The sequence below is a fragment of the Pseudomyrmex gracilis genome, unplaced genomic scaffold, assembly GCF_002006095.1.
Source record: "Pseudomyrmex gracilis isolate BER0280 unplaced genomic scaffold, ASM200609v1 scaffold_76, whole genome shotgun sequence".
In the NCBI taxonomy this organism is placed as follows: domain Eukaryota; kingdom Metazoa; phylum Arthropoda; class Insecta; order Hymenoptera; family Formicidae; genus Pseudomyrmex; species Pseudomyrmex gracilis.
Window position 1 is genome coordinate 58,812 of NW_018020660.1, and position 19,859 is coordinate 78,670.

Sequence of the window (19,859 nt, forward strand, 5' to 3'; positions counted from 1 at the left end):
ATTTTTGCGCGCGGAAATCGCCATCGCGTGGACGATCGCCATTACAACCACACTCTAAGGTTCCAGATTCCCTGTATTTTCGCCCGAATAAGAAGGTAAGATGCGTACGGCGAATACTGATCGACTGTTCGTCGACCGAACCTACGGAATGTTGGCAGGCTCGCCGTGTGTTCGACAAAAAGAGATAGATAATTGAACACTGTTGGCGCACGTTAGTCTAATGTCAACTTCCTCCCAGCCACCGGAAATACCTGCAATTTGAATCACGTAGTGCGTTATTACGTAATTTTTTCAATGAAAAATTGACGAAATGTTTCATTTCACCATGATGATTAAACAGCATCGCGCAATTAAGCGGGAAAAAAATCTCTCTTCAATTTTTCGAACAAAAAATATTTAAGTTAAAACATGATTTTTGTTATAAATTGCAGTTTTTACAAGTGTTTTGTTTTTCAGATAACAACGCTGTCCGAACCGAAGGATGATTAAATTGAATTCAAATATTCATCCACTTTTTTCCGCGACATTGACGGAGAATTTGCGACGAAGAAATATAATTACAATAGTGGATTTTGTCAATGCAGATCCGATCAAATTGGCGACTTTTACTGGTCTTTCGCACACGGTTTGTATTCGTTAAAAGTGTATATTTTATATTTTTTGCAAAAGATAAATAAAATATATATATTCATTCTCACGTATGCATTAGATAGATAAAAATAAAAAAAGATTTACTTGACATCTGTAACTCATACACACACGCACACTATATGTTGTGCGTATTTATTTTTGCAGGATATACTGCAAGTAAAACAACACATAGTGAAAAACTTTGGATGTACAAAGAAAAATGCCGTTAATCTTCTTGCGATAGAACGCGGACATATTGTCCCAACTAGTGTGATCTGGTATGTTTTCGAGAACAATCAGTTTTTCAATTCTTAATCGAAACCAGACAAAAAGACAATATTTTATACTGAATATATCAAGTACTCACACAGACATAACGTCGGTCCATGTTTACAACTCCACGTAACATCTAATAAACATCTAATAGAAGTGTGTATAGAATATTGTTCCGTATGGATACTTTAGATATTCACTTAAGAAATAGAAGAGACATTGTTTTGTCTGGTGTTTTATGATTGATTTTTGGCAAAACAGCTTGGACGAATTGCTGAAAGGTGGTCTATATTCCGGGCAATTGTACGAGCTGTGCGGACCTTCTTCTTCGGGAAAAACGCAATTATGTTTGACAATAGCCGCTAACGCTACAGCTCGATTAAACACTGTTGCGTGGTATTTTGATACGAAAAAAGATTTTTCTAAACTGCGATACGAGGAAATTCTGAAAACAAGAAACCTCAGTCAGAAAGTATGACGTTCAATTATTAAAAAAAAATTACTTATTAGTAAGAAATAATTTGAGAAAATAGAATTTGATATTTTTATATAGTTGTGTGAAAACTTTTCATATGTATTGTTTGCACTTTTCGTAGCAAACTAATTCAATGCATTGTGCAGATAAAATTTTCAAAATATCGGAGTTTTGATTCCATTGTTGTATTCTGAATACATAAGTTGCATTTTCTTATTTTTCAGGTTGCAGAAGATGCACTGCAACGTATGAAAGTCTGTTATGTGTATTCGCCTGATGAATTGATACAAGCTCTACGACAATTAGTAACTCTGTGCAAAATGGAAAAGAATAACAAGTCTCTTAAAGAGAGGAAACTCTTTCTCGTGATTATCGACTCTTTGCCTGCTATTATCTTTAAGGTAAATAAGCGATACCGATCTTGTCGTTATATCGATGAGTCACAATCAGCTTACAAGTGCTTATCTTGTAACGAGCACGTTGTTAACTACAAATAAGTTTTTTACTTTATTCTTTAAGGTGTCACAACATGATAAAGAGACCATCTATGAGCTTGACGAGTTGGCTGAGATATGTCGATTTTTAACAAGGGAATGCCACGCAGTTGTAATCACAGTGAATTTGGTCACCTGGTGGAATTCACAAGATCAAGCAGGTCTTATAAAACCGGCGCTAGGCAAATATTGGATGAACGTACCAGTTATGAGACTGTTGCTAACAAGACAAAATGGTGAGACTCGGAGAATTAGCGTGTGGAGAGATTCAAAATTAGAAGAGAATCTGTCTTGCATTGTGACAGTGAACAATACCGGAATGACGTAGTAATGTAAATTAGTTTTAACAAAAATCACTCATTATAATCCTTATCTCTTGAAATGTATATATGCTTACTTGTTAAAAAATAAATTGAACTTTTGTTTGATTACTATGTGTCTGAGAATTTATTGTCTACTAACTACATTTCAAACCAAACTTATTTTTTATAGTCAAAGAAACTTACGAACATTTCTAACCAAACCTGACGGTACTTACCTAACATTTGACATGTGTCACTTTACTTTTATCTCTTTGCTTGGATTTACTGCATGTAATTTATAAATACATTTTCTTTATGCATAATTACATGTTTTGACTAGTGTCGTAAATCGCGAAAAGTTATGTTACAGGATTATGCAGATTTGCGTTAATGCCGTTAACAAAATTATATCTTAACATACAAATTAAGGAACGAAAATTAGATCTTCAAAATGAACGTAAAGAAATATATTCACCCGAGGAACAAGTACAAGAAATCGCCGAATTACAAGGAACTTGCGATCATGTACCCAGAATTTCGCGAAATTGCAATTGTGGTAATGTAATAATATTTATATCAATTTAAGCAACATGTAATTGGACATACATTTAGGTTATAGGAAAAGAAAAACAAAGTATTTAAAAATGTAGATTTTGCAAAAGTATAAAATAGTACAAGCACGTCCACAATTTATACTTTTAAAATATAATATGTTCAAATACAAATGCAAAGAAACTACTTTTTTATGTTGTTTTGTGTTGGATATTTAGGATCTTGCAGGAAAAGTCAAGATTGACTTTCAAGACAAAAAAAGCCTGCGTGTTCTCACGGAGACGCTTCTCAAGCATGATTTTGATTTACATGTAACTATTCCACCAGATAATCTGAATCCAGCAATCACACTGCGAATGAATTATATTCTTTGGATTGAGGACTTGATGAAACATTCCAAACTGGAAATGAATAAGATTACAGGCATTGATATTGGTAAATGTAACATTGCTGTTTTAACACTTTGCTGACTAGTCTATATTTGTGATTGCGTATCTGATGATTTTCTGGGCTAGTTTTGCATCAAAAATGCTGATTAGCAAGATGTTAAAATGTTTTTTTTTTTTTTTTTTTTTAAGTACAATCATATATGTAGCTGTAATAAGAGAAATAGTTTTTATAAAGAAGAGAATTATATATATGTATTATTTTTTACAATATAATGGTTTTACTTTCTAATAATTCAGCCACAATATTAGAATATTCTAGATTATTTGACATTTTTAGATTAGTTTTGTTTTAAATAGGAACAGGAGCAATTTGTATATATGCTTTATTACTGGCACAGATGTATCAGTGCCATGTAATTGCTACAGAAGTAGATAAAAAAAGTGTAGAATATGCAAAAGAATGTGTGAAGAGAAACAACTTGTGCAATTTAATTAAAGGTAAGATTTATCAAGGATAGTATTTTATTAAAATAAAGAAAATAAAAAACGTTTATAGGAAATAAAGAAGATAAGTCATGGTAATATTAATTCTCCACATAATAAATTTTCCAATACAGTAATTCTAGTGAACTCCGACAGAATCTTTAAGGACGTGATAGAAGACGATAAATTTTATGATTTCTCCATGTGCAACCCGCCGTTTTTCGAAAGTGAAGGTGACGACGAGAAAGTAGAAAAGGCCTTTCCGCCGAGAAACGCGCCCACCGGAAACGAAGGCGAACTAAAGATTAAGGGTGGCGAAGTGGCTTTTGTGACAAAAATGATAGAGGAAAGTATCGAGATAAGAGATCGGATAAAAATCTACAGCACAATGATCGGCAAGAAAGCTGATTTGTTTCAACTGAAAAGTCTGATAAGATCGAAAGATATAGAAAACTTGACGTGGACAGAATTCTGCCAGGGACATACAACACGGTAATTAAAAATGTATTGAGGCTTAGCTACTAATTTTTTGCCTCTGATGTCATTAAACAAAGACAGCGGCGAGGGAAAACCTGAGCCTTAAATAATATTTAAAATTCATGTGCTAATCTTCATTCATCAAATTTAGAAATAAAATTTTTATACTAAAAGACAAAAAGTTTTTTCAACAGATGGGGTTTAGCTTGGAGTTTTCTACCAAAGAGCGTCCTAGATCTGGGCGCCGCGCCTGTTATCAGAAAGAGTGGAAAATCTATGATGCAATGCTTCAAAAACGATTATAAAACTACGATAACATTTTCGGTTGAGGAAAAATTTTCTTGTCTGAATGATTTAATTAGCTTTTTAAGAACAACCATGGAAGAATTGAGTGTAATGTCTACATTTTTTTAGTGTTAAGTTTATTATCTGGAATAAAAATAAAGTTTTAAAGAATTCGTAACTTCAATTGATTCTTGTTATTATTGTTGTATCAGATTAAATTGGAGGACGTGGCGATTCCCGAGGACAGCTCCGACGCTTGGGTGTGTGAAATAACTGCAATGGAAAGATCGTGGGAGCATATGCGCAGAAAACGGCGTTTGATGCAACGACAACTTGCTTTAAAAAAGCTAAAAATAGAAAACAGTGAATTTGAGACGAATGTAGACATTGAAAAAATGTCTGATGCAATACTTGTTGCAGAAGAGTCGAACAATGTTGAGTTTAATAACAGTTCTTCGTCTTCAATTAAACCTGAAACTACTGCAAAAAGTAGAAGCAAAAGTTTTGATAAGGAGTCTGATGAATGTGTTCCTTTACTTACTTGCATGCTCTGCGTGGAAATGGGAAATATTAAATGTAAAAAAGGAACTGTGCAAAATATGTTCAAGATACAGATGATATTTAGGACCGGTAATGGCGGTGTGGAAGCATTACAGTCGTTGCGACAATATTTGATAAACAAATTGGGAATAAGAAATAAAACTCTGGATAATTCGTCGATATCTGCTAAGAAAAAAAGAAAAAGAACGAAAAAAACTTCCGTTATTTCAATCAGACAATCGCAGTTAGATAGTTAAGAGAGAAAGATTTTTATCGAATTATTAACGAGACAAAGAGTTTCGTTTTCACATTAGATCGATATGTTACACGTGTTACATGTAAAAACAAATTTATTTCATGCGATATGTTAAAGAAAGTTTATAACAGGATAGTATACGTAAACTAAGTATAACGTTTTTATTTGTATAATGGATCTTATACTTACTATATTATACTTCTTTTATAATACAATTTGACTAACAAGTGCGATGTGTGATAAGTTTAATTATGATTAGTATTGCGATACAAAAAAATAAGTCTGTCGACGGAAAACATCGATGCTGACCGCATATACATCATGATAATGTGTTATCCTCATCGTTAATTGATCGTTCTTTTATTGCAAAGATTGCTGGTGCTCTCGTCAGGCCTAATCTTGTTTAAAATCTATTGATGACTACAACAAAAGAATTAATCACTGCTATTTTTTTTTATTTTCTAATTAAATTACTTCGTGACTACTGCTACTGCATTATTAATCGCGATAATCTGCTCAATAATTGTGACGGGAAATTTCGTATTGCTCGACTCGAGCGAAGGATTCGCAGGATGTGTGTGTGTGTGTGTGTGTGGTGTGGTGTGGTGTGGTGTGTAAAGATATATATATATATATAAAGATCAACAAAAAAATTTGTGTACATACGTGTGTGCTGCGTATATAAAAATGAACAAAAATTAATATTAACAGTATGGTAACAATCGATTTTTATTTACGATCTTAGGACTATAATCGTCGTGAAACTGGAAGTCGACTTACCACAGTCGTGACTAATGACGCTCGATCGACGATCGATTGACTGTGTGTTCTTATCAACGAACATGATCGGGTAACAATGCCATTCGCTATACTTTTACTTCACATATCAACATTCTCGTGAGAGAAGAATGTTAAAAAAAAAAAGAGACAGTTCACTCTTATGTTAACGAAAAATTGTACACTGCTTACAATATAAATCTGATTTTTTTCAAGAACTTAAATTAACGTAAAAGGAAGCACTTTCATGCGAAGTATCATAATAGGAGACGAAAAATGGTGGATTACATATTTTGCGTGGATTACATTTTAAATGTTGTTTTTTCTGTTTTTTCTCTCTCTTGATGGCAATTAGAATGGAGTAACAATTAACAATGCCTAAAAGGCACTAAACGGTGACTTCACACGACAATTAGTGAGACAGATTAGTAATAAAAATCTGATTTATTATTATTAATCTGTGTAACATTGGTCGCATGAAAATAACGAATTGAATGCAGTTATGATGTAAAACCTATCGCATTCTAATTCTAGATGCAAAAGCCTACAGCACCTGATGCTTTTTTTTAGTATGTCAATATGACAGTTTAATATCAATGCGCATTAGTGCATCCTTTTTATTTTTGATATAAAGTGATAGAAAATAAGAAGAAAATTGATTTCTCTGTTGCAAATTCGATTGAGAATCGAATCGTTATTCTACTTACTTTAACGGATTGACGATACGATCGTCAACGGTTTCTTTTTTTATCGCGAGATGAACAACTTGAACTCTTAAAAAATGTAATCTCACGCACGCGCGCAAGTGAAGAGATCACATTGCTCTTTGATTTTACGGCGCTCCGTAAAAGCGAGACATGGCACCTTTGTTATGTAAACTTGGCGTAACAAAGGAGTGTGTGCGTTCCGCAAGCAAATTTCAACGTTGCACACGCCACCACCGTTTTGCTTCGCAAACACACCATTGAACAATAATAAAACTTTACATCTCTTTTTTCTTCTCAAGAGTCTTACAATCATACTACATACTCTGTGAACAGTACAACAAAACAATACAAATACCAAGTATTGATATATACTCAATTCTCTCGACTCCGCGTGAAATCGTCGTCTTCCACGTTGGGAGGACTAGAGCTTAAAAAAAAAGAAAAAAAAACTACTAACATTCGTTGTCGGCGTACGGAGAACTCAGCTTTCTGCTGCAACAGACTCTAAGGTGTCCGCTTTGCTGTTCTCTAGTTTCTTTTCTTCAATTTTCTCGACTTCCTTCGCCGTTATTGTGAACACCTTCTTGGTCTCGTTGTCTTCCTTCTTGGTATCATCTTTTTCAACGTTTGTTTTACCAGCCTCGACATTATCCGGCGACTGTTCTTTCTGTCGTTTTTCTATTTCTGCCTTAAAGTTGTCAATATCTTGCTGGCTGATTTGCACGAAAAGGATACCGTTGATCACGTTGAGCATATCCAGCACCGAACCCATACTGGGCGGCTGCACTTGTATTGGCGGCAGACTCACGCCCGACTTGCCTGTGTAGATCTCGTTCATCTTCTTCTGAAGCACGACCGCCTGCTGAGTCAGATGACGCAAACAATCGCTGCTCTCCTTCGTTTTCTCGTGATCTTCGCCTAGCTGCTGCTTGTAGATCGCGTATGTCTCCTTCTCGTTGTTTAACGCCGCCCGGAAATCACCCATGCAAGATTGTGTACGCGCCACTAGATGATACGATACCGCGACTTTCAATGAACGGGGGCCGTGGTAACGTAAGTTCAGAGCTAACGCGTGTTCCAAAAAGCGCAGCGACAACTCATATTCACCTACTGCGTGTAGGATCAACGAGATGTTACTCTGAAAAGAGAATCGAATGTTACGTTATCGTCTTGATGTAAACATTTTCAAAAAATATCTCAATTATCATATTTGAATTATCAATGTTGAATATATCACTAAAATGTAATGAAATATATATCACTTGATTAGACTTACGTCGAGCAGGGCCACTTCCGGATGATCTTCGCCACAGACTAACAATGCCAGATAACGTGCCCTGTACAATAATCTTAATGATACGGATACTTGGCCGTTGGCAAAGGAGTATAAGGCGAGATGTATCTGAAAACGAAAAAAAACAAAACTAATTTTTTGTAGGGAATATCAATAAAATAGTTATTTTTTTAACTCTTCAAAAAACACGTATAATATTATTATGTTTTAATTGTATATTATTCACTCACACATACTCGTAAAGCTTGTTTAACTTACGTATTCCGTAATCGTATACGGATGATCGATGCCGTTGACTCTTTCCGACATGAGAACAGCTTTCTGTTGTGTAGCAAGCGCTTCCGCGTGATCGCCCATTATATAATTCAATCGCGCCAACATTCTGAGACACTGTGCGATCTCGGGATGCATGGCGCCGTAAACGTTATTCAAAAGATTAAGCGCCTCGCTGATCAACTCGTATCCATCTTTTAAGTATCCCTGTTGAATCTTACTTTGGCCAGTGGTGTAGAAGTTGTACGCGTCGCTAGCTCTAGGATTGATATGCTTGACGACGGGGAAAATGTTCAGTATATCTTCCTCAAAGAAGGTCGCTCGATTTTTGTTTTCAAAGTTGTACTCGCGCAGTAATATCTGAATACCGGTCTTTATGCAGAAGCCGCGTAGTAGAGATATTTTCTGCAAATGAAAGTGCTCTATTGTAGCATCCAGAGACTCCGGACAGGGCGTTTCCCAGTCGTAATAGGCCTTCAAGTCACCCTTGATTTGTTGCCATAACGATCTGGGCGTCAAAGACGCCCACTCAACTTCTGATTGTTGCGGTCCGTTGTTCCTACCCTTCCGCTTGTTGCGGCGTTTCGCAGTTTTGCTTTGGAGCTCCTCCAGATTTTGTTGCGGATGTATAATTTGTGCCGATGATAACAAGCAATTCAGGAAGTGGCTAACAGCTGCGGACAGACTCATGAGCTCCGTGCCCTGCATGTAAGAGATGAAAACATGTTTAGCTGATCGGAGAATCAGCTCGGAAACGGCGATGCGATTGAGATACTGCAGTTGTGGTACCGCAGCTAACATGGCTGCCAATTTGCCAAGGTAGCGGACATTGATGCCTCTACCGTGGAGAGCCTCCACCAACGTGCTGCCATCCATTGCGGCCGCCGTGTGATCCAGACATTCTCGAATGAATGTCGGTAGTTGCACTGTAAGAAGAAAGTCTGCGGCGTCCTTCACCAATTGTTTCTGCTTCTTCAGATCAGGACCGTTAGGATGCTTGACGCCGGGTGAGAACACATCGGGATTGAATCTCACATCGAACTCGGCATCTCGCAAGCTGCCTACCGCTGCCGCAGCTTTTCGAACGATTTCTTTTGTGCTCTCTTCCAATTCCTGTTTTTCACCACCCGTAATTGAATCTGTGATACTCTCGACGATCTTTTTAGCTTCATCAGCTTCTATCAGCGACTGTTGAACGCTATCCTCTTTGTTGCTGTCCACTGTCATATTTACAAGCGAGTCTTCTTTCTTATCTTCCTTGGTCTCTTTTTCTTTTTGAGATCTTCTAGCTGACGTCAACTGCTGGAGATGAACTGCCGCGTGTTTAATAAACTGAACATATCTGGAATCGACGAATGAATCTATGAGTTCTTGACGTAAACAGGCCAGTCTGTGCTTGTGTTCAACGGGAAAGCCCAAAGCTCGCGCCTCTTTACTCAACTCCACACCTTCCAGTTTCAAAAAATTCACATCGGGTGGAAAAGTCCTCAACAAATCCAGCACATAATGTCGCGAGTCGTTACCAATGATACCTTTGCATTCTACACTGCTGCAAAGTTCGACTTCCTCACCGGCGTCATTGATTACCTTATGGGGAAGAATTTTCAATTGCTGCCCGGCTTTGTTCAGCAGCTCGAGGTACTTGGTATGAGTGAGAACCGTTTTTCCAAAGTCGATCGATCCATATACCACAGACTGTTCCTGTTCACGTTCCAATATACCCGGTATAATGGATTGCGCGGTTACGCGATAACCTCTGTAATCGATGACAACGGTGCCGAGAGTGTAAAGGCCGGGCAGATCCACAGCTGCGTACACTCGAACACCTTGCAGATCATTGCGGGGCGCAACAAAAGCAGCGGCATCGCCGCCCAACTCTTTGTAGTGATCCCGCACGTCAAAACCGAGTGAGAAGAAGATATTGTTCCAGATGAACATCTGCATTTTGGCTTCTTCTCCTGGATTGATTGCCATTACGTTGCCGTCGATCACCGCCACCGCTCCACGGGTCGCAGCAGCTACAAAGTCACTGTGAACTTTAAAAATAGCGCGTTCTCGTAACAATCTCTCGGGAAGATTTTTGCGCGGCAGTTCTCTCGTGGTTTGCAATTCCTCGTTCCAGTCGCGAGTTTGCCCAGGGATATGTTCCTCGTATCCTAACTTAGAAGAGAAAGTATCTTCCGCACGGATGGCGTCGATAGTGTGCTCGATCTGAGGTGCACTCCAGGCGTAGAGCTGATACGGAGTGGCTACTCGCTCAAAAGGATGCCTCTGTGTCCTGCGCCGTTGCATAGCCGCGAATCCTCGCTTGAAGGCCGGACTAAGCTGATTCAGCAGCTCGATTAAACTGTGACATAAATGGCTGGGCACAGCTGGTTTAGGATTGAACACCTCTTTAGTCGACTGGTTGACAAAAAAACCTCTGGCACAGGCCGTTAAATAATACTGTTTGTCTTCTAACGTGACCACGTGCAAGTACATCAGATCACCGTGAAGTTTTCTATGACCAGGCGGTGGATTCCAGCCTGATGTTGTTAAAACCTAGAGATAAAATGTGAGAAAATATGTAATTTTGTTTGCAAGAAAATATATTTTAAGTATTACATTATATATTATGCAAAAAGAGCTATTCTCTTGATTGATAAAAGGTTCTTCGACAATATACGTTTAAAAATGGAAAAGCTTGCATTCCAAAACAGAAAAGAGCTTTATAGACTTTTCTTTCTTTTTCAAATTTCTAAAGGCTAAAAAAAATATCATTGATACAATCTCCAGCAAACACGTTTATTTCGTTTTATTTGTTATTCTCTTATACTCTTATAAAGGTTTGTAAAATTATCTAGAAACCTTTAAACACGGCGGGCACTTTTGTTCCTTCGCTTGCGGCTGAAGTGGCAATAAAGGTCTGTCCTTGCAACCAGGTATAATGTAATCCGGCGGCGTGCAATCAACTGAGTCCGCTCGGGTCTTTTTCTTTTCCAAGATATCGCCATTTGTCACGACATTGAGGAACGACAGACTGCTGCATTCAACGCCATTGTAAGCGTCCGCGGGATCCACGGACTTCAGCAGGTCGCGCACGTGTCGCACGTGTATGCGAGCCTCTCGCATCGTATAAGGCTCCTCCACCACCTTGATAATGGAACCGTCCTTTAGTCCTTCAATGTTTTTCAACTCGGCGAAGTTGTCCAACGTATTGCCTCCTAGCTGCAAGGAAAAACACGTGCGGTGACACGTGTCCTCGCGGTCCATGAGCAACTGATGAATTTCCTATCATGTAAACAATAATACATGTATAATAAAACCTCAAAAATATATCACAGATTAATACATATACTTTATTGTCAAAAAATAAATACCTGCACGAGTTCCATACTGGAGACCTGAATATCGAAGGGCTCGGAACCTGGACTAACAATCTTGACAGTAAAGCCCATGTCCTGAATAAATACGACCTCCTGCTCGTTTGCGACATCTTTTTCCTTGGCTTCTTTCTCATTTTTATCACTATTTTTATCTTCCTTATTCATCTCATTTTTGACTTCCTCCGTGGCCTCGTTATTCTTATTCTCCTTCTCGACTTCTTTCGTCGATTCTATTTCTTTGTTCTTCTCTTTTTCGTCTTCTTTCGTCGCCTCAACTTCTCCTTTCTCGACCACGTTTTCCGCGGCCACGCTTGTGCTTCCGCTCTCTTTTGTCTCCTGTTTCATCTCTGCACAATCAACATTTATAAAAATAGTAAAAGTGTTAAAAAAAAGAAACAATTTTAACAATTAGATACAAAAGTTTCAAAGGTAGATCTCTTTCGTATCGTACTTTTTTTAATTTCGTTTTACTGGATTTTCTTATCGACTATCCCCTGTTCTTATCACCGTGTTATCGTGTATACGGTTTCCACTATCATTCGGCGCAGAATATATTTCGTTCTTCATGTTAGAACGTGTAATCAGATGCAGAGATAAGCTATTACAAATACAAGTTGTGAGAAGGATGTATAAAAGCGAAGAAGTATACGGTAAGTATAATAAGACGGCGGTCTCTCAAACTAATTGTTTGTACTAAAGTGGAAAATGCCAACGACAGGTTTATCGTCAATTTTATTACGCGACGAGCAGTAAAACGCGCACAGTTTCAATATATATATATATATATATATATAATTTGTTATATATTATTTATATATTTGTTTTATAAACAAGTTTATTTATAATTATTTATAATTTATAAATTTTTATTTATATATTATAGTTAAAGTGTTCTCAATCGAATTTTTGGCGTATCTCGTCTGAGCAAATTACCACTTTTCTATACCCGCGTTAATTATAAATCGTCGGTTAATTCAATTCACAAGCGTGATCCTTGTGACGGAAATGCAACGACACTGCTCGGCATTCGTTGACCTCAACAAGAGTGAACAAACAATTTGCTATTTTCTTTAAACGATTCTTGCGATTCATAGCCAATTTTATAATTTTTATCAACGTCGTATGTTGTTTTCCACATTTAATAAACACAATAAAAGTAGATATTATAGAGCTTTTTCAAATTTAGAGATTAATCGAAGAAAAACAATACATTTATATATATATATAATAAAATTATTTTACTATATAGTCAAAGTTATAAATAATTAAAATCAATCTCATTGACAAAATAAAACTTGAAAAAAAAAAAAAAAAAACGATTCAAAATTTTCAGAGACAACTTGAGCGCTTTTCGTGCGTCTTTTTATGCCTTCTGGAAGATTTGTCTTTCAAATAATCAAATTAACTAGAAAATCTGAATGTGAATATGAACTCGAATATAGATATGCCGCAGATAGTGTTTACAGCTAAATATAAACTCAAAGCGGCGGGTTTACTGTACGAGAGTTATGCGAGTTCACGACGTGTCTCGAAGACGTGAGGAGGGTCACACATTTAAACATATAAGCCCTAAGGTGAAAGTATTGTCGAGTTGCATTAGTGCATGTATGTAACGCACAAACAGTTCGACTCCGACCATCTTCATATTTTTACGGGATGTTTGCTCGTATGACGTTTTGCAGCTGTACAATAGCTGACGCGCTGATAACCCCTGCTGCTGCTGCTTATCGATACTTGTTTCGCGATTCTGCCATTGTTCCCTCAATGCATATGAAGTAAGAAGCAAACTTGCAAACTTTATTCTCCTTCTCTCATTCTTCTCTCATCCTTATCTCTCTCTATCTTGATTAAAAATTCAATGTTATTCATTTGAAGTTACGATATAACATCCAATGATTTGTTACAAAGTTTAAAACTGTTGTTTCTTCTTTTGAACATCAATATTTGTTTCCGCTTGCAAATATAAAGTGCACTACACATTGACGTCATTCTGAATATCAATGTTGCATCATCGGATTATGGTTTATCCTTAGATCATCACGTCATCGAGTCACTGTCTTCCATCGAAATTTTCTTACGGGATCGCGCGAAAATTCGATAATTTTGATTGATTGTTTCTTCCGTCGAAAAACGATCCAGCTGAAGCTCTATTACGTAAATACGATTGCAGCACGTGTGCGTGAGTCTGCGTTGATTCTTCATTGTGCGAGAGATGGATTTATAGATTGTCACTGTGGTCTCTCTCACACATGCCGAGTCAAAACGTTCGTTGAAAGGTTCTCATTTCAAAAAGTTTCAGCTAAGCGGCTAATTATCTTTTTATTGCTCGCCAGAAATAAAAATCAATAATTAACTTACACTATCTATTCGCATAAATTAAATTTCTATTTTTCATGTGAAATGTATAGAATGTGTAGAAAAAGGTCAGTCTTGAACAAAGGTCAAAGTCTACGATTAACATATCAGGATTTCATGTGTCATTTTCTATGTCAACAATATTACTTTGTAAGAAAAACTCTTTTACCTCTCTTTTCCAAATGTAACCCTTAGGATTCCTGTTTTACAACCATCCCAAATAAAATTTCACACAGCAAGTATCTCTGTCACACAGATGTACCTTTTTGAATACTTTCGTCGAACATTTTCTTACTGTTTTCCGGCTATTTTAAGGTTCTAAGACAAAAACAACAATCTGGAGTACAAACATCCAAGTGCAAATCGTAAGACAAAAGGAAATCGAGATGCGACTCGTTCAGCATTCCGCGTCAGGGTGATATTTTTGCGAAGTGGCAGAGAAAGAAAATTCATCCGTTGGCGCCGTGGTGCATCCTCTGTTAAAAACCCTCCCTTCTGCCACCTTCTTCGACGATCGGCGGCTCACATGACCCCGTGCGTCGAGATATTCGCGCAATTCTTATTGGGGGTTACATAAGATGCCTCGCGTGACGTGCGTCTCACTTCCTCGCCCGATCCTTCTCGCTCGCTCCCGTACGATCGAGGCCGGCTTTTCTCGCCGCATATGACGAGACAAACCAAGAGGAACACAACGAAGGAATTTCCCGTTGACAACCCCCCTCCCGAGAAATACCCTTGACGAGATGCGGGACGGGACGTCGTCTTCCCCCCGTCGACGATTACATAACGCGAAAAACAGGTCGACAATTCTTTTTTCGCGATTAACCTTAACTTAAAGAGCCACTGCGTGCTATCTTCGTGCGCGAAAACGCGTGTCGAGGAAGAGCTACTGACCGGTGGTGGTGCTGGTCGTTCTCGTGTCCTCGTGTTTCTGATCGCCGTTCAGCAGGGAGATCTTCGCATTGCCGGTCTTTCGCTCGGACGTGTCGATTTGTGCACCGACTGCCATTCCCGCGACCATTTAGACGAAGAAGACGAAGACGACGATGATAAGGATGATAATTAAAGCAGTAAAACCAAGAAGACGACGAGATAAAGACGCGATTTTCTATTTTTCAAACAATTCTTTCTTTAGCAAAACTTCCCTTCTTTATCCGTCTATCCGTCCGTCCGTTCATCCGTTTGTTCGCTCGCTCACCGATCCTCACTGGGAATTTTACAGATACGCGCACACCCTTTTCGAATTCCGTTCGGTACCGATGGAGAACGACAACGATAGCAGTAGCAGTAGAAGCGGCGGCAGCGGCGGCGGCGACGACGACGACGACGTCTGACTTTTTCAAAGGGCGACACACGACTCGTGCGCGCGCGGTTTCGCTGATCACACGTGCCTTTCGAATGGACTACGAACCACTACGACACATGAACTTGCGGCACGACCGTGATTGGCCTGCGGCATGAAGCTGGCAGCGGAACGCAACGGCACGCGATTGGCCGACAGCCGCTTATATCCACTGTAAAAACCTATCATGTGAAGGCCTATCTACATAAAAACCTATAACCATAAAAAAGACTGAGAGCGACCATCCTATTGTAGTTTCTTACGACAGTTTCCGCCGCTAGTATTAGCGCCATATCCACAAAAGCCTATGTCACACTACGGATTGGGATTGAGATTAGATTGAAATTTGACCAATTAGAAAAAAGAAAACCAATCCTAAGTTTAGTGATCTTCTCTCTGATTGGCCAAATTGCAATCCAATCTCAATCCTAATCCGTAGTGTGACATAGGCTTTACAGGGCGAAAGAGCGATTACACATTAATCTGTTCTTTTTACCTGAACTGGCTACACTAGTTCAGAGTTTATCTTTCTTTTTCCAATGTGGAGTAAAATTTTGGGTTGCCTGTGTACGCAGCAGGAAAGCACCCATTGTTGTGATTTGAAATTTTTTTTTAATTTACGTTTGAATTAGGTTGCGAAGATATCAATGTGGTTTTTTTCAATTTGTAAGACAGCGAATGTAAAATATGATTGTTATTTTGTGTGAATAAAATTTATATTAAATGTGCATAAATTAATTCATTGTAACATTTTACATATTTATGTTAATAAGTCTTTATATAAACTATTAATTTAACAAGGCCTTATATAAACTATTAATTTAATTTGAAGAAAAATCTTAAATAAATTGAAACAATGAAGTTTCTCGCCGATTCTGTAGCACGTGCTCGAATTGGTACACTGAGTGGATTCGAAAGAATGCCTAATGTATCTTTTGAAACACCCCTACTTATGATTTATACAAAGGTATAAGATGCAGAAATTAAATTTTTTTTTTTTAATTATATGAAATTCTTATTATATATCGAAATAATTGTAGGGTGGCGGTGTACCACATTTAACAAAAGATGTCTTTAAAATGGTAACAACAAAACAACAATTGTTATCTGTTTCACTTCCCTCAACCATATCAATGAAAGATACTCTTAAAGAGCTTAATATTTCTTTTGCTGAATTCGTCTGCATGGAGGTACAACAAAAAATTAAATAGTTTATTAAAATTTCGTTGTCATAAAAGAATTTTCTGTTCTTTTTAGGAGTATATCAATTTTTTATCAATACACGATATTGCATATACCACAAATTCTGGCTTCCAGCGATTGGACTCTATTTCACTTTGGTCCAGAACAGGAAGAGTATTTCTTACTGCTAAAGATTACATGGAGATTGTGCAGGCTTTTAAACCAGACTTTTATGTTGCTTTGTGTGATGGAGATACAAATGTGAACAGTAGTGCAAAACGAGTGTCAAAGGCTGTATCTCGAAGTAAAGTACTACTAGAACAATGTTTAGATATACACCTGGGCTCAGACACATTGAAATCAAAAGGAATATTGGGGCCAGTAGAGGGTGGGTATAATTTGGAAGCCAGAGAGGAATCGATAAGTTATTTAAAGGATAAGCCTTTAGCAGGATTTGTAATAGATGGGTTACACAACAATGGTCCAAGTGTGCAAAATGTTTCGTCAGAACAAGTAAAACAAGTAGTCCAGCACACTATTGTAAGTTTCTGAATTACACTGTTTATGTGCATATTTAAAATGCTTCCACAAAGAGACTATAATATTTTGTAGAATTTACTGCCTGCTGATAAAGTAAGAGTATCAATGGGCTGCTGGAATCCAACTACAGTGCTTGATCTTATTGAGTTAGGAGTAGATATATTCGACTCGTCCTACCCTTATGTAATCACTGAACAATCTAAGGCTTTGAATTTCATGTGCGATTGTTCTGACACTTGTGCAAGTGATGAGTATGCAATATCAGTAGCAGAGAAAAGGTAATATTAAGATATAATAATAAAAGAATATAAGGCCGCGCGCGCGAAAGCGTTTCGAATTATCAGTTCGGCCTTATATTCTTGTATGACATTTTCACGAGCCTTAAAATATTATATAATAATAAACATATTCTTTTTATGTTCTTATATGTAATGCTTATTTTTATTCTCTAGGTACAAAGATGACTTCTCTCCTATTTGTAAGAAATGCACGTGTATCACATGTAAAAATCATACAAAAGCGTATCTCCATCATTTGCAGCAGACCAAAGAAATGCTCGGCTCGGTTCTTCTAATGATGTAAGTAATTAATCAAAAATTTATAAACCTTATATAAAATTGTTTAACTACTATTTTATTTTCAGACACAACACACATCAGTACCTTGACTTTTTCACAGCCATTCGTGACAGTATAAGAAACGGAACGTTCAATCAACTTCGTACAAAATTTGTTCAAAAAACGTTACTTAGCAACTGTAAATCTGGTACTGTATAAATAGTGCATTTTTAAATTAATTTTTACGTGTACATGTACTTTGACTTTGATTATATTTATTTAGGAAACTAAGTTAGTCACATAAAAAATTCGGATCGAGATAGTTGTAAGAGGAGGAATTGCTGAAACTGTGTGGGAGATAGTCTTGGTCGTAACTTTTGGAGGATTGTGATGATTTTATAGGAATTAATCTATGAGATAGATCATGTGCAGGATTTTCTGCTTCCAATTGTGCGACCGCACAATCACCACATAAATTAACTCGATTATAACATTCAGCACAGTGCCATCTGGTACCTCTCAATGGTTCCTCACCACACACTGTACACTGTGAAAAGAATATTATTAATATACACAAAATTTATGTATATACAGTAAAAAAAAAAGTTAATCATCATTACCTTGTATCCAATATGTTGGTACAGAGAAGACGGATCCTGTTCCTTTTCAGTCTTTACTTGACAGAGTAAATCAATGTATCTTAATTCTGGATTATCACATTCTTTACTTGTATCTGTTATATCCTGAAAGCAGAAGATCCTTTACTATTAGGTTTTTAATTTGTAAAATAATAATGTAAGTTCTTACATATTCTTCTGCTATAGATTGTTCCTTATTTTCTTCAGGTATATTAAAAGAAACATCGTGATGAGGAAAGAATGTGGAACGTTTGAACAAAAAGTGATTGTTACGTTGATGTTTATGGGTTGAACTTCTTTTAATATCAAACTTTTGCTTAGGTCCCCTTCCTGGTATGGGTAAACCTGCTTTTCCAAGTTTAATGAAATACTTTTGAACTCTACTAGATACTTGCTTGGGTGTTCGATTTCCTGTGTGAAAGAAAGCAATTTTAACATCTAAACAGATTGATTTATAATATATAAACAAACTGAACTTAGTATATTTTTGTACATGTTTTTCAAATAGTTATAAATATTTAAACTGTAAGTCCAATGTTCAAAAAGCACAATATATAACACATTGAAGATAGAAAAAAATATCTGAAATCAAAACAAAGCAACAATTTGTTTTGATTTCAGATCAAAATACCTAATGCATGGGCTATCTTGGTCCACCGTCTCATCTCCACTTCTTCAGGTGGATATTCAATTAAGAGCTCTTCAAGTCTTCTTTGTTCTTCTATTGTCCACAATTGATTAAAAGTTTCAGGCTTACTCTCATCAAAAGCACGACCTCTGACGAAGATCTATCAATCAAGATTCTTGTAACTCAATATAATAGACAAACTGTGACTATTCTACAAGACAACATTGACACACCTTTCCACTTTCTCGTTCATTTTTCTGTTGAACCTGAGATAACACATGTTTGTGTCGAGTATGCGGTTTTAATCGTGTATCTGAAGATCCAACATCGTACTGCGACCAATTGACATGAGGAATGTCAGCAATAGTCTGTGGACAGGGTAGCTCTGGAAGATCGCCGTTTTGCAGCTGCGCCACAAACGCTATCGGATCTTTCATCGCTTTAGATTGCACGGACTTAAGTTCGTCCAAATCTCTTATGGCTTGAACTCTCTGGGCCTCGAGAGTTACTATAGTTTTCAGGAATGCACTGTAATCCTTGTTACCTTTCAATGCTAAATGATCAGATTCAAAATAAAATTCATCCTCTTCAGATATTGTAACTTCTGTGTCAGTCATCTTTTTAATTCATGAACTTTATATATAAATAAAAATTTATGTGCATATGTATGTGAGTGAATAGGAGAAGTATACGTTTTGGGAGGCTCGTCGGTCCCGACTGTATACGTTTTGGGAGGTTCGACTGTTATATGTATATATATCAATGATGCAGTATCACACAAATAATAATATTATCCACTCTGTCACTATCTCTTTATTTATGTCCATTCTTCTCCTAAAATCGGTTTTCTTCACCTTTGTAAAACTTTAGGTCTGTTCTTTTTACCTGAAACTGGCTGCACTAGTTCAAAGTTTATCTTTTTTACTCCACATTGGAAAAAGAAAGATAAACTCTGAACTAATGTAGCTAGTTCAGGTAAAAAGAACAGACTTCTTGATTTGTCCTTTTTCTACCTTTCAGGACTGCACTAGTTCTGAACTATTCA

At 37.1% G+C, this 19,859-nt stretch overlaps 5 protein-coding genes across 12 annotated transcripts; 3 read left to right on the forward strand and 2 right to left on the reverse strand.

The window, feature by feature from the left end:
• Window positions 1–6: 6 nt before the first annotated feature.
• Window positions 7–2,306, forward strand: LOC109854952 (DNA repair protein RAD51 homolog 4). 2 transcript variants are annotated; one of them, XM_020428603.1, is made up of 6 exons: window positions 7–95; window positions 457–625; window positions 796–908; window positions 1,165–1,375; window positions 1,603–1,779; window positions 1,898–2,306. In XM_020428603.1, exons 2-6 carry the CDS (start codon window positions 482–484, stop codon window positions 2,198–2,200), a joined length of 948 nt encoding a protein of 315 aa, XP_020284192.1. In that variant the 5' UTR covers window positions 7–95; window positions 457–481; the 3' UTR covers window positions 2,201–2,306. The 2 variants fall into 2 exon arrangements, with proteins under 2 accessions (XP_020284192.1, XP_020284193.1); XM_020428604.1 differs by lacking the exon at window positions 7–95 and adding an exon at window positions 182–270.
• A 90-nt stretch (window positions 2,307–2,396) lies between these two features.
• Window positions 2,397–5,801, forward strand: LOC109854953 (methyltransferase-like protein 16 homolog). 3 transcript variants are annotated; one of them, XM_020428607.1, is made up of 7 exons: window positions 2,397–2,465; window positions 2,545–2,730; window positions 3,054–3,161; window positions 3,473–3,613; window positions 3,733–4,090; window positions 4,270–4,468; window positions 4,573–5,801. In XM_020428607.1, the coding sequence occupies exons 2-7, from the start codon at window positions 2,565–2,567 to the stop codon at window positions 5,155–5,157; spliced, it is 1,557 nt and encodes a 518-aa protein (XP_020284196.1). In that variant the 5' UTR covers window positions 2,397–2,465; window positions 2,545–2,564; the 3' UTR covers window positions 5,158–5,801. The 3 variants fall into 3 exon arrangements, with proteins under 3 accessions (XP_020284196.1, XP_020284194.1, XP_020284195.1); XM_020428605.1 differs by having other exon boundaries at window positions 2,422–2,730; window positions 2,945–3,161; XM_020428606.1 differs by having other exon boundaries at window positions 2,422–2,730.
• A 64-nt stretch (window positions 5,802–5,865) lies between these two features.
• On the reverse strand, window positions 5,866–15,283 carry LOC109854954 (clustered mitochondria protein homolog). 3 transcript variants are annotated; one of them, XM_020428610.1, is made up of 6 exons: window positions 15,073–15,283; window positions 11,567–11,919; window positions 11,055–11,477; window positions 8,193–10,748; window positions 7,917–8,042; window positions 5,866–7,778 (listed from the first exon to the last, which is right to left on the reverse strand). In XM_020428610.1, exons 2-6 carry the CDS (start codon window positions 11,915–11,917, stop codon window positions 7,122–7,124), a joined length of 4,113 nt encoding a protein of 1,370 aa, XP_020284199.1. In that variant the 5' UTR covers window positions 11,918–11,919; window positions 15,073–15,283; the 3' UTR covers window positions 5,866–7,121. The 3 variants fall into 3 exon arrangements, with proteins under 3 accessions (XP_020284199.1, XP_020284197.1, XP_020284198.1); XM_020428608.1 differs by having other exon boundaries at window positions 14,822–15,283; XM_020428609.1 differs by lacking the exon at window positions 15,073–15,283 and adding an exon at window positions 14,097–14,796.
• Window positions 15,284–16,049: 766 nt separating this feature from the next.
• LOC109854964 (queuine tRNA-ribosyltransferase accessory subunit 2) lies at window positions 16,050–17,923 on the forward strand. Of its 2 annotated transcripts, XM_020428631.1 has the most exons (7): window positions 16,050–16,236; window positions 16,310–16,459; window positions 16,527–16,991; window positions 17,064–17,269; window positions 17,444–17,569; window positions 17,635–17,756; window positions 17,832–17,923. In XM_020428631.1, the coding sequence occupies exons 1-7, from the start codon at window positions 16,126–16,128 to the stop codon at window positions 17,837–17,839; spliced, it is 1,188 nt and encodes a 395-aa protein (XP_020284220.1). In that variant the 5' UTR covers window positions 16,050–16,125; the 3' UTR covers window positions 17,840–17,923. The 2 variants fall into 2 exon arrangements, with proteins under 2 accessions (XP_020284220.1, XP_020284218.1); XM_020428629.1 differs by lacking the exon at window positions 17,832–17,923 and having other exon boundaries at window positions 17,635–17,787.
• LOC109854965 (ZZ-type zinc finger-containing protein 3) lies at window positions 17,824–19,756 on the reverse strand. 2 transcript variants are annotated; one of them, XM_020428633.1, is made up of 6 exons: window positions 19,507–19,754; window positions 19,048–19,367; window positions 18,818–18,974; window positions 18,356–18,597; window positions 18,169–18,291; window positions 17,824–18,095 (listed from the first exon to the last, which is right to left on the reverse strand). In XM_020428633.1, the coding sequence occupies exons 2-6, from the start codon at window positions 19,249–19,251 to the stop codon at window positions 17,841–17,843; spliced, it is 981 nt and encodes a 326-aa protein (XP_020284222.1). In that variant the 5' UTR covers window positions 19,252–19,367; window positions 19,507–19,754; the 3' UTR covers window positions 17,824–17,840. The 2 variants fall into 2 exon arrangements, with proteins under 2 accessions (XP_020284222.1, XP_020284221.1); XM_020428632.1 differs by having other exon boundaries at window positions 19,048–19,756.
• Between the last annotated feature and the right edge of the window lie 103 nt (window positions 19,757–19,859).

What these genes read in the sequence shown, in the direction of transcription:
- LOC109854952 (XM_020428603.1), top strand. Translation starts at nt 482, where the DNA reads ATGATTAAATTGAATTCAAATATTCATCCACTTTTTTCCGCGACATTG. An exon ending in TTACTGGTCTTTCGCACACG is followed by an intron (nt 626 to 795) that starts GTTTGTATTCGT and finishes TTATTTTTGCAG; the next exon opens with GATATACTGCAAGTAAAACA. An exon ending in TGCCTGCTATTATCTTTAAG is followed by an intron (nt 1,780 to 1,897) that starts GTAAATAAGCGA and finishes TTATTCTTTAAG; the next exon opens with GTGTCACAACATGATAAAGA.
- LOC109854953 (XM_020428605.1), top strand. Translation starts at nt 2,626, where the DNA reads ATGAACGTAAAGAAATATATTCACCCGAGGAACAAGTACAAGAAATCG. An exon ending in CTTGTGCAATTTAATTAAAG is followed by an intron (nt 3,614 to 3,732) that starts GTAAGATTTATC and finishes TTTCCAATACAG; the next exon opens with TAATTCTAGTGAACTCCGAC. An exon ending in TGCCAGGGACATACAACACG is followed by an intron (nt 4,091 to 4,269) that starts GTAATTAAAAAT and finishes TTTTTTCAACAG; the next exon opens with ATGGGGTTTAGCTTGGAGTT.
- LOC109854954 (XM_020428608.1), bottom strand. Translation starts at nt 14,948, where the DNA reads ATGGTCGCGGGAATGGCAGTCGGTGCACAAATCGACACGTCCGAGCGA. An exon ending in CGTATACGATTACGGAATAC is followed by an intron (nt 8,043 to 8,192) that starts GTAAGTTAAACA and finishes TTTCGTTTTCAG; the next exon opens with ATACATCTCGCCTTATACTC. An exon ending in CGGAAGTGGCCCTGCTCGAC is followed by an intron (nt 7,779 to 7,916) that starts GTAAGTCTAATC and finishes TTCTCTTTTCAG; the next exon opens with AGTAACATCTCGTTGATCCT.
- LOC109854964 (XM_020428629.1), top strand. Translation starts at nt 16,126, where the DNA reads ATGAAGTTTCTCGCCGATTCTGTAGCACGTGCTCGAATTGGTACACTG. An exon ending in CTGAATTCGTCTGCATGGAG is followed by an intron (nt 16,460 to 16,526) that starts GTACAACAAAAA and finishes TGTTCTTTTTAG; the next exon opens with GAGTATATCAATTTTTTATC. An exon ending in ATATCAGTAGCAGAGAAAAG is followed by an intron (nt 17,270 to 17,443) that starts GTAATATTAAGA and finishes TTTATTCTCTAG; the next exon opens with GTACAAAGATGACTTCTCTC.
- LOC109854965 (XM_020428632.1), bottom strand. Translation starts at nt 19,431, where the DNA reads ATGACTGACACAGAAGTTACAATATCTGAAGAGGATGAATTTTATTTT. An exon ending in CAAGATAGCCCATGCATTAG is followed by an intron (nt 18,598 to 18,817) that starts GTATTTTGATCT and finishes TCTTTCACACAG; the next exon opens with GAAATCGAACACCCAAGCAA. An exon ending in ACCAACATATTGGATACAAG is followed by an intron (nt 18,096 to 18,168) that starts GTAATGATGATT and finishes TTCTTTTCACAG; the next exon opens with TGTACAGTGTGTGGTGAGGA.